The sequence below is a fragment of the Poecile atricapillus genome, chromosome 3 (assembly GCF_030490865.1).
Source record: "Poecile atricapillus isolate bPoeAtr1 chromosome 3, bPoeAtr1.hap1, whole genome shotgun sequence".
NCBI lineage: Eukaryota > Metazoa > Chordata > Aves > Passeriformes > Paridae > Poecile > Poecile atricapillus.
In genome coordinates, this window is record NC_081251.1 from 18,328,987 (window position 1) to 18,340,923 (window position 11,937).

General features: G+C 45.2%; 1 protein-coding gene across 1 annotated transcript; it reads left to right on the forward strand.

Annotated features, from left to right (window-relative positions):
* The first annotated feature begins 1,052 nt into the window (after window positions 1-1,052).
* On the forward strand, window positions 1,053-6,580 carry ADI1 (acireductone dioxygenase 1). Its single transcript, XM_058836252.1, has 4 exons — window positions 1,053-1,246; window positions 1,637-1,756; window positions 3,310-3,489; window positions 5,156-6,580. The coding sequence occupies exons 1-4, from the start codon at window positions 1,127-1,129 to the stop codon at window positions 5,285-5,287; spliced, it is 552 nt and encodes a 183-aa protein (XP_058692235.1). The 5' UTR covers window positions 1,053-1,126; the 3' UTR covers window positions 5,288-6,580.
* Window positions 6,581-11,937: the final 5,357 nt, after the last annotated feature.

Genomic DNA, 11,937 nt, shown 5'->3' on the forward strand with positions numbered 1-11,937 from the left:
ATTTAGGCCACTTGATTATCTGAATCTAATAGGTAGATTATAATAGAAAATCTAATGGGGCAGAGTTTTATATCAGTTTGGTGTGAATGTTTATTCTTATTCTGGAGATTCAGGACAGAAGACAGCCAAGAGGAAGGTTACAGGATTAAGGCTGATTAAAGGATGGAAAGCATATAGTACTTCTTAAAGGACTGAATGGGCTTGAGAGCCTGTAGAGGATGGTGGATGTCTAAGTCATCTTTTCAGAGAACTGCTCCTTGAGGAGAATATTGGCATTTAGCAGCCACGACATTCAATGCTGTCTGTCCCAAAACAGCTACTTGTCCTCCATGTGCCTTAGCACAGCTTCTAGCACACCTTCTAAAGCTTCTCGAGCTTCTATACTTGTTTGATAACCAGTAGTGCTTAAACATAAATACAATACCTTAAAGGGATCTGGTACCTTTTTTATGAGGATTGGAATAGTAGTGGTTGAGACACTTTCAAGAAACTTTTTAGGAAGAAGAATTCTAAGGTGGGATTATTTCAGTTGTCTGGCTATTCTTATATTGTGTTTAGCTGGCTGTTGGTTTATTTGCCATATAGAATCAGGCAGACACAGAAGTGTGGAGGCAGGAGGCGACACACCCGGGGCGGATGCTGAGGATGTATCTTCGTGGATGGAGACAACACAAGTTTACCTGTGCAAGCATGTCTAACCATTTTATTTTTCTCCTAATTTATTTTTTATTTTTACATATTGTGGGGTTGCAGTGCAGGCCTTTAAGCCTGAGACGTACCAGTAAGTTCTGTCAGAGCATTGCAGCGGGGGCCGACCCCATGCAAACACCATGGCCCTTCACTCGGGTTACCCCGGGGGGCAGCTGCGGGTGGGAAGTTCCGAGCTGCGGCCGGTCTTTCGGGGAGACTCAGCTCTCAGCCTGGAACTGTTTCCTCAAACGAAAGCTCCACATGACTCCCTGTTCAGCGTGTTTGGAGCGGCCCATGCCGCCACTGTAACGCTCTGCCCCAGGCCGCGGGGCGGGACCGTCCCGCTCGCTGCCGGGCCCTGGAGCTCGCCGGGGCGGGCCGCGCTGCCAGCCCGGCCCCGCTGCCAGCCCGGCCCCGCGGGCGCTGCGGCGGCGCGATGGTGGAGGCCTGGTACATGGACGAGTCCCAGGAGGACCAGCGAGCGCCGCATCGGCAGCGGCCCAACCGCGCCGTCAGCCTGGAGCAGCTGCGCCGCCTCGGCGTGGTGTACCGCAGGGTACGGCGGGGGCTGCGGTGGGGGGACCGGGGGGTACCAAGGGGACGGGGCGGAGCTGCGGGGCCGGACTGAGCCGCGGGGAGCCGGGCCGGGCCGCCCGCAGAGGGCACGCAGCTGGGGGGGAGCCGGGGGCCGGCACCCCGTGTCCTTGGGGCAGCTCCTCCCGCGGGGACCGGGGGCCGGCACCCCGTGTCCTTGGGGCAGCTCCTCCCGCGGGGACCGGGGGCCGGCACCCCGTGTCCTTGGGGCAGCTCCTCCCGCGGGGGCCGACCCGCCCCGGCACTCCCCGGCACCTCGGGATTCCCACGAGTGCGCCGAGTTCCGCCTTTAGCAATGGCGTCCGAATGCTTTTGGTTTTTTTTCCTCTTTTCCTTCTGCCTATTTTTTTAGTTGGATGCTGATAACTATGAGACTGATCCATGCTTGAAAGAGATTCGGAGAGCAGAAAATTATTCTTGGATGGATATAGTGACCATACATAAAGACAAGCTTCCAAATTATGAGGAAAAGGTACGCGAAACTTTGCTTTCAGTGCGGGTTTCCGCGCCGTCTGCCGCTGGAGCGTGTGGCCAGCGTGTGACACCTGCATAGCCCAGCGGGACACAGGGATGAGGCTTCCACGTCTGAAATACATCCTGTACCGAAGTCCTGAGCATTAAAAAAGAACTTTTGATATTATTTTAAAGATAGCAGAGATCTTTTGCTTCTGTAGATTGCCTTCAAAGGTTTTGAGTATCATTTCCATCACTGTCATTTCAAAACTAAGATTCCTACCAGGAGAGTTCTGCCAATGCTGACCTGTCCTCAGAGAGCCTCTCTGGGATGAACACAAGTGGCTGCCAGCTGGGTCTGGGCTTTGAAGACTTTTACGTCCTAATGGCTGCTTGCATAATGTGTCTTTTTAAAGTGACTGTTAACCCCATGGAATTGGAGGGATACATTCTTTGTATAAGAAGATTTTTACTTTGAGGAGCTTGTACTTTGATAATTTCATAACAGTTTAACACTGTTCAGGTGAGCCTCCTAGAAGGAGCTTTCTCATCCCAGCCTCCAGGTGCTGCTGGCTGGCTGCTCTGCCTTGAGGACAGCAACCCAATTACACTTTCATATTTTTATTAAATTTTCATTTACCAGTTTGTTTTAAGCCCGTTGTGTTCTAGTGGTTTTGTCTGGATGAGAAGGTGAATTAGGTAGTAACTCATTAGGTAGGTGGCCTGGGTAGGTTCTATCTGATAGAAAGGTGGGCCAGTCATTACAAGACCTAGGGACTTTTGTCCATCCTGCTGTGCTGCATCACTTCTGGCTCAAGAACATCTGCACAAGTGTGGCTAAGTATCATCCAGACCTGAGCAGGTGATGATGGTACCTGGCACTGCACTGCTCACTGTGCACTGAACCTCTTGGGTCTCTGTTAACTGAACTTGTAAAATGTGTTTTATGTTCTGTGCACGTACAAAGAATTTGCCATTCCAGAAAAAAGAGAATGTTGCTGCCACTGTCTCAGATGAGAGAGCCTGGAGCTGGGTCTCGCTATGTGTGGGCAGGCATGACACACTGTTTACATCAGGTTGCTGTAGAAGGGCCGTGTTTGGCAGTAACTGCATTTTCACAGACAGTAGTAGTACCCTGTGCAGCTAATTCAGCTCAACATAAGTGTAAAAGAGGGGAGATAATCTGTGGCTTTGTTTTGGTGCTGCATGTTGGGGGAAAAAAAAAGCATAGTGCAAGTGCAAGGACCAAATCCTGCAGTGGGAAGATTTACCCATCTCTCTTTCAAATGGGTGTGAGCATTACTGTTACTCAAAGAATGATTATGTACAGCTAGAGCTCCTGTTTCTTCTCAGAGGAGTTCCTGCCCTGCAAAGGAAATGTAGGAGCCTGCTTAGACGTGCCCTGATACAGGGACTAGCTGGCTGGCTTGGCCATCTAACCATGTTGGTCTCCTCTGTTAGTAAAAACACAGTTACCCTTCGAAAGCCTTTCTCAGCTTCTCTGTGTTTCTACCAGATTTCTTTGTGGTTTTCCCATGTTCTGTAGTTTTACAGAATATTTGCTATTCCTAGATAAAAACATTTTATGAGGAACATTTACACCTCGATGATGAAATTCGCTACGTCTTGGATGGATCTGGCTATTTTGATGTTCGAGACAAGGATGACAAATGGATTCGGATTTCCATGGAAAAAGGAGATATGATAACCCTCCCTGCTGGCATATATCACCGATTTACACTGGATGAGAATGTATGTTGTTGTAGATTACGGTAAATTTTGATGACAAATCCGTGTGAATGTATATGGCATTAGTAACTACATGCCCTGAGACTTTCAGTTCATTAGCAAAACATATTAAATATGAAGGAGGAGAATGAAAAATACTAAATAATTCACAGCAGCTGAACCTTTCATCTCCAGGTCACAAATTCAGCTTCTCAGCTGTAAGTCTTTGCCACATGCTATCTGTGGCATATCAAGCCTTGGGCTGTCCCTCCCACAGTTGCCCCAGCTGTCAGTTGGGGTGGAAAAGGTGTAGATGGATCATTCTGTATTGCCTTATTGTGTATTTTTGTGGGGATAGAAGAACATATCTGTGTCCAGCAGTGACATTTTTCACAAGTGTTAAATACACCTTCAGGGAAAGAAGCATCCGGAGCTGCTACTTGCAACTACTGTATGCTAAGCTGGATGCTGGCTTCACAGGTACTGACCTCCTTGGAACGTTATTTTTGTCAGTGGGAGTGTGAGATTGGCACTTAGTCCTGGTCTATGTTTCTCTTCTTGTGTGCTTTTACAAATGTTAACCTCGCCATTACCCCTGAAAAATGAGGAAGCACATGTTGTCTCCTGTGTGGTGAAATTGCATCTCTGGTGAAGAGAATAGTTCTGTTTTGTATCAGCTGTCCAGATAAGTTATCATACATATGAAAAAAGGGATATGCTTCTTTGGTGAAAAACTTGACTTTGTGTATCTTGAGATCCACAGCAAAGAAGCTACATTTAATATTCTCAGGCTTTTTTTTTTACATAGACAAAATGGGATTATGGTTGCATCCCCAAGTTTTAAGTGTTCACTTCAGGAGCTTTAGTCCAGAAGTGCCATCTTCAAAGTTAAATCTTTAGGTTCTTCTAGACCTTGGCATTTTGCAGCTAAGTTCTTTTGGTACCTAACTTTATTCTTACCATTGCTGAATGCCTGGGTGTAAGATAGTCATCTGTCCATGTTTTACAGAATAGGTAGGGTTTAAATCTGTGACAGTGGACAGAAGAGGAGAGTTCCCCATAACTCACCCCATGGTGAGCACTTCTGCAGGATGTAAAATCCCATCTTCTGCTGCCACAGCTGTACCTTGTACCAGGCATACTTTTGGTTATCTGGTATTAGAGGGTGTCACTTTTCCTATTGGAATCTGGAGACTTTTCACTTCCTATAAGCATTATTTTTTTGGTAGTTTATGCACTCCCCATTCAGGTTTTATGGCTGTGACTTTGATGCTTCTGGTATTCCCCAAAACCATTGTGTAAACATCTTGGGTACTCTGGTTGCTGCTGTTTAACTGAGTAAATAGGATTTAAATGCTGCACTGCTGAGTATTGTGGATCCAGTGCAAAAGGTTTGCATAAGACAGAATGGTTCTGGTTTCTTTGAAACAGGGAGAAGCTCTGCTTCTGCCTGAACTAAAGGCACTGATCATGACACAGTGTATCACTGCCCAGGTGCCAGAGTCTCCCACTGCAGGTGCTGAGAGCAGGAACAGCAGTATAGTGCTATAATTTTCTGGAATGTGTGAAGCTTTCAGTCCATCATGAAATAGTCTCAAAAATTTCTGCAGAAGTGCAAATTAAACCTTAACTTTGGAATGAAGATCCCTTGAAAAGGAGCTCTTATTTGTCTCTTCTTGTTCTTTGTCAGAATTACGTGAAGGCAATGAGGCTGTTTGTTGGAGAACCCGTCTGGACTGCGTACAACAGGCCGGCTGATGATTTTCCTGCTCGGAAACAGTATATGAAGTTTTTAGCTGAAGAAACACATAATGGTGTCTGAGACCTGACAGGTGGAACATCCTGAAGCCCCATCAGAATGAATGTGCCTTGTTGCTTTTCACTGATTAAACCTGTATTTACATGGGAAATTGGAATCACAGAATCATAGAAAAATTTAGATTGAAAGGTTATTTGAGATCATTTAGTCTAACCCTGTGAATTACTGTGCCAGTTTTAAAGCTAGACCAAGTTGTTCAAGACCCTGAATTCTGGAGATCTCTGGTGGTGGAGGTCCCACAGCCTCTCTGGGTACTGGTTCCAGCACTTAATATGCTCCCATGGCCAAGCATTTGTTCTTCATGGCCAACTCCCTGGTTGCAGTTGCTGGTTATCTGTTGCCCTTTCACTGCATGTCTGAGGAGAGTCTGGGTCTGTCTTCTTCACAGTCCCTGCTCTAGTAGGAAGCTGTAGTTTGGTCTCTGAGCCTTCTCCTCTGCAGGCTGCACAAACCCTTGGCTGGGCTCCCATCTGTTAAGTACGAGGTTCAACATGTTTTTCCCTAGTTCTGGTGACTGAGGGATGTCACTTGTAGCCACCTGATAGTTAAGCTTGGACCACAGGCTGTTTTGAGCCCAAGAGACCTGAGGTTCTTCATCCACCCAGTAGATTGTATCCTTAGTCAGGCTACAAGGCTGCTGTGGGACACACAGGTGAAAGCCTTGCTGGAGTCAAGGTGAATGTCCCCTCTGCCACAGAGCCATTGCCCCTGCCAGCTGCTGTCAAGCGGAATGTGCCTTTGGTGAACTAGCATTGACTGATAGCTCCCCATCACCTGGAATTTCTTGTGCCTGGAACACCTTCCATAATGACTTACTCTGTAACATTCCTGGGGACTGAAGCAGGGTTGAGCAGCCTGCAGTTCCCCAGATCTTCTTTTGTGTCTTTTTGAAGGTGGCAGTATTATCTGCCTTTTTCCACTCAAAAAGGTTTTCCTGATCTCTGTGACCTTTCAAAGATGCCAGCAGCCTTGCAGTGACATTAGCTAGTTGCATTTACAGTTGCTCAGGAATCCATCTTCTAACCTTTATTTCCTTGGTATTTCTGGCAGGTAGAATTGTGAGAGGTGGGCTACATTAATATTAATTTTGTTCAAAATCCATGCTAATGAACTACGTAGGATTCTGGTTTTAATTAAAGAAAATAAACCCTCCTTCATTCTTGTCTAAAAATGTTCATAAGATAAATTTGCATAATCAGCATTTTAGTATGCAGCTCTGGTACATAAAGCTGTGGTTTTCTCAGTAAAATGTAGCAATTTGTTCTTGGGAGTTATTAATAAAATTATTTTGACCTAGTTGAGTTTTTGGGTTTTTTTGTTGTTTTTTCTTTTATTCCTTGTGCTGCCCATTGAACAGCAGTGTTACTGTAATTATTAATCAGCTTTTATTCCTTGTGCTGTTATTGATTTGTTCTGTAACATGGGAAAAATCACTGACTGTGCCTCAGTTTCTTGAGCCGTGAGAGGGAGAAGAGTAGGCTTAGGCACAGTAGGCTGGTTTTCAGTAAGTGCCTTGTGCTTACACAGGACATGGACATGTCCAGCAATGGGCACTGGAGCATTTTGCTCTTCTCAGTGATGAATTTTGTCAGCTGGGCAGATGTAGTGCTTGCTCCATCTCTCAGTGGATGATGAGCTGGCTGCAGCCTGTGTGCTGATTTCAGACAGATGTAATACATGCTTCTGCCTTGCAGTCTCCTAAATAAACAGCTCTAGAAGGAGGTTGAAATGGCCCTACCTGGGTCTTCCTAATGTAGCAGATGATGGATAATTGAACTTTCCCACTGTTCTTTCCTATGAGCGTGTACACAGCCCTTCTTTAGTAGGCAACAGCATTTTTCTCACTTTTTAGCAGCATTACTGTTAACCATTTCTAGGTTTTTTATTTCTTTAAGTGTTTCTGAAAGTGAAATTGTACTAACAAGTTGGAAAGGGTGAAGAAAAAAGTTGTTTCCTGGGGTTTGGGTTGCAAGCTAGATGAGATGTGGGGACACAGCTGATCCTTTAGTCTGCCAGTGTGGGGCTCAATTTATGGGAGGGGGTGCAGGCACAACCCGTGCTTGCAAAATTGAAACTCACCCAGCTCTCCATGCAGCCAGGACTGGATTTTGTGCCGTAGTCCATGAGCCTGTCTGAAAAATCGGTGTTACGAGCAAAGAGGAAGTTTAGCTATAGTCAGACACTTATGGGGGAGGCTGTGCTGTGACATGTGCCTTACTGGCTCAGGGATTTGTGTGCTGCTTGTCTGAAAGGAGCACTTGAATGTCCTCTTGTACAGCACACTGGTGCTTCCTGCTCCCAAAACAAATTTTGGGGATTTTTCAAGGTACAACTACAGGAATAAATGACAGTTATTGCCTACAGTAGATTTTATTCCTTTGATTTATATGCCACAGAAAATTGGGTTTCTGAATGTAAGGTAAAGTGACTGCTTTCTCCTGGTGCTGGTATCAGTCCATGGTATCCCATCTAATTCATCCCCCTCCTAAGCTTTTGTTTCCTTTTTTTTTTTAACAGAAGCCGAGGTGAGACTGTTCATTCCTCCTATGGGCCTTTCTGTTTTGATCTCTGTGCAAAAGGACAGGTGGGGCAGCAGCACGGGTCCTCAGGAACCCCCACTTACAGAGCAGCCATCCCCTAACAGGCAGGGAGAGCCTGGAAGAGAGAGCAGGTAATGCATTCTCCTCGGGAGAGATTTACAGTTTGGAGCAGTGATGAGGGAGGGACAGTAAAGCGGCTGCCCGCAGCAATCGCTTTCAGCAGCTCGCTGATGTAGGATGTGACCTGGGAAGCAGGACTGAACCACCTTGTTTTGTTGCCTCTCTGGAGGAATATATACACCCAGTACAGCTCCCATCTTCTGGCTGTCAAAATAACACACGATCACCCCACTGGAGATCGTTCATCATTTTCATAGCACAATGCATTCTGCTGCTGAGAGCTGGCAGGGACTGTGGGGGTCTGACTGTCAACACTTTGGAGTCCATGCCCTTTAGTGCTATAGGTGTCTTTGAAAGGGTGAAAGCTTTGCACTCTGAAAGTGGTTTTTGTCAGCCAGGAAAAAAGCAATTTCTGGCTGGTATAAAGATTCCACACCTGCAAAGAGGTTATATGGGAAATTACAGTGGGAGGAAACAGCTGGGCAGAAAAAAAATGCTCATATTAATAGAAAACATTCCAGAAAGCAGAGAGATGGGAAGGAGAGTATGCCATTCCTTCAGATTAAAAACACAGTTTATTTTCATTGTGCTTTTTGTGTTTTTTTTCTTCCCTCCCCTTCCAGCTCCTTCCTTCCCTGCCCCAAAAGTGCAAAGTGAGGTTTATTTTTGCTCCAAAAACATGGTTCTGTTTTACTACAGCTAGTGGAAAATGTTGGTATATTGATGTTGTATGAAAATTCATGTAAGTAGTTCCAGCAACATCATATTGACATTAACTCAGGCACAGGAAATACTTCAGTTCCTTCAGGATTAGAGTTTAAAAAAAAATAGGAGAAATGGTAGCAAATTGAGATATTTAAAGATAGCTTTCTTTGTTACCTATGTATTATTTTCTGCTTTAATCCAAACTTTCCCCAAGTGGCATATACCCCATTTTCTCATGAACATCTTGAGAGAGCTTTTCTGAAGGGGACTCGGTGCGAACTGTGGAGGGACAGTAGGATTTTTAATAATTTAGGTGGGCAAACTGGTGGCTGTACTCCCTTATTAAATGTCCTGTGGCAAGTTTCTTTGGCTGTATTTTTTAATGAAAAGACATTTCATGGCCAGTTTGTAGTTAACTACTAACATCCACTTGGCAGGGCCTAAAAATAGGTGAAGGGAAGTGTTGCTGCTGGTGAGTGTCGTGCCCTGGGCTGCCTGAGAGCAGGGGCTGTGCTGTGGGAGCTGGCAGCTGCCTGTCCTGGCTGCTGAACTTGACAAGTATAAATCTTCATGTACACAGAGCATCGGGTATGAGCTGCTGCTGGCAGAAGAGGCACTCTCCTGCTGGGTTTCTGGTTCCAGGACTTAGCTTGAGCTAGGAACTTATGAGAAGGGAGAGTTTCCTGACAAAGGCAGTAATCACCTGGCAAACACCACCACACATAAATACTGAGATGCAAGCTGAGCACTGCTTTGAATATTTCTTTGTAGCCAGAGTGTGGATTTAGATATTTGGCCAAGCTGCAGATTTTACTTGTGCTATGCTTGAAAATGACATTATTTAGATATGCATTAAAAATGACATCCCAGGGATGAAAGAAATTCTCAAAATCCCTCCTTCCTCCTCCACATAGAGGAGGAAGTCTGAGAATAGGGTCACTGCCAGTTGTCTTCTATTTCCTGCAGCCAAATAAACATATCAACTCATTGGGGGATGAATTGACGTTACAATTGAAATATTCCTGGCTCAAAGATGCAGATTTCATCTGATTTACTGCACTCATTGTGATTTTACAGCTTGATTCCGATAACATTTTGTGTGCTTGCAAAAAGGTAATACTCTGCTATACATGCAATTTGAAAAACCTATTTTTGTGCAACTGAGTCACTACCTGTCATTATTTATTAACTGTATAAATACCCAGATAAGGCAAAGAAGCAAATTTTCACAAACCAAAATGCTTGGGGAAAGATTCAACAGTTAAAGGACTGTGAATCTCTTTCAATTCTGGCCTCCCCTGCTGCAGTTCTCTCTGGGATACCTGCATTAATTTAGTTTCATTCTCTATGCTGCTTCTACCAATTAAAAACTGTTGTGCCTGTCAATATCGGGTGGTAGAAAATTAGGCTGGGTATGCTCTGGGATTGCCTTTGGTCATAGACACAGCCCAGAGCAGCCAAGCTGAGCTCTGGGCTCTGGTTTCTCCTGTGATCACAGACATTTGAACTGGGAGAATTTGATTTGGGTCTACCCTTAGGCTTATTTTTTTCCCAAATGATTCAGGCAACTTAAAGCTGACCCGCTGTTCGTGGCAAAGAGGTGAGCTGTCCTTGGTGATGCTGTAGCAAAACGAAGTGGTGGGGTATAAACAAAGTGGTGGCAGGGTTATGCACAGGCAGCAGCCCCAGCCTTGGGTGGGAGCTCAGTCCTGCTGCCTGTCACTGGAGTGTGTCCCAGAATTTGAAGTACTTGCTCACATCTTGCATTGTAATTAGTGTGGCTTTTCTGGGGGCGGGAGTTACGCGGTTTTTTTCTGTAATAAACAGCTCTAGCTCTGCATCTTTTCAGTTTTTTCAATTTAGTACTGACAGTTTTGACAGTTTTTCAAAGCCAAAGAGGAACCTTCTTCCCCCTTTTTTCCTTGCCTTGAAAAGGTAACATCCAATTTCTTCCCCTCTTTGTGGAAAAATTATAAGCCATTATTGCTGCCTTTTGGGTGGATTAATTTTAGTGACTATCATATATAATAAACATCTGCAGATAACTGCCCAAATCTAAGACAGAAAATCTACATGTCAATCCAGAACAGCTTGGAAAAGCAGCACCCAGGTCCTTTTCCCCATCCACACCTTTCTCTTCCTCCCTAAGACCAGGGTTGTGACCATCTCTCACATCTCTTGAAGATGAGAATCTTTAAATCTGTATTCCCATCTGGCTGGGAGAACTAAGTGAGAAAGCAGCTTTCTGCTACCATTTCCTGAAAGTTAGTGCTGGGGCTTGTTTGCATCCAGCACTACAGAACTGCTGTTCAAATGCTAGAGAAACTCTGCAGGTTCCTACATTGTAAGGTACTTCACTAGTAAGATAATTCCTTCCTCAATGTTTAATTAAGTGGGTAAAAAGCAGGATGGAAGAAGTGGATGGCATCTTCCTTTGAACTCTTATAGGTGTGAGCTACTACATAAATTCACTTAGTTTTAACATCTTTCATTTCCTTGGCCTCTGCTCAGGATAGCAGCAATGAAAGTTGCCACCCGAGCAACCTCAGAGAAGTTGACCCTGCCTGCTGTGGTTCTGCCTGTCTGAAATACATTTATATCTGTATTTGATGTTTCAGTCCCATTTTGCCATGTTGCTTGGTTGCGAGATGCAGCGAGGGAATGAATGTGTGTTTCTCACTGCAGCTGGTGATGGCAGTACCACAGATCCTGCACTCCTCTGAGACAGCTCCAGCATATGTGGTTGATTAAGCACATCAGCTGACACACAAACGAGAGACATAACTTACTTGTGCACAAAGATCATACCCTGCTTTTCCCCCCTCTGACTGGATTTGCAAAACACCTGCAGCAAAGGCTTCACAGAGGGGCTGTCTGTGTACCTCTTATTAGGCCTGTAGTGCAGAAAACCCAGCAGCCTACCCATGCAGCATGGTAGTTCCCAGCACATCCTTGTGTTGAAAGCCTCAGGATGAAGATGTATCTGAAGAGGGTGTTACGTGGCTGGGTGAGTTCTTCCACCAGATTGATGAGCTCATCCAGATTCTGCAGAGCCCTCCTGCTGACATGATGGATGGGGTAGGTGAAGGAATGACCATCCTTTCCAGTATACTGTCTGAAGTCCATTGTGGAGTTTCAGGCATTTCTGCACATGTGTTTGGGGAACGCTCAATGTGTCCAGTCTGAAAACTGAGGCACCAGGAAAACGTCAGTGACCAACTGGTGAGGGGATGCCATTATCACCTGAACTGCAGCCAGGTATTAGAAATGCCAGAGAGATGCTCAAAT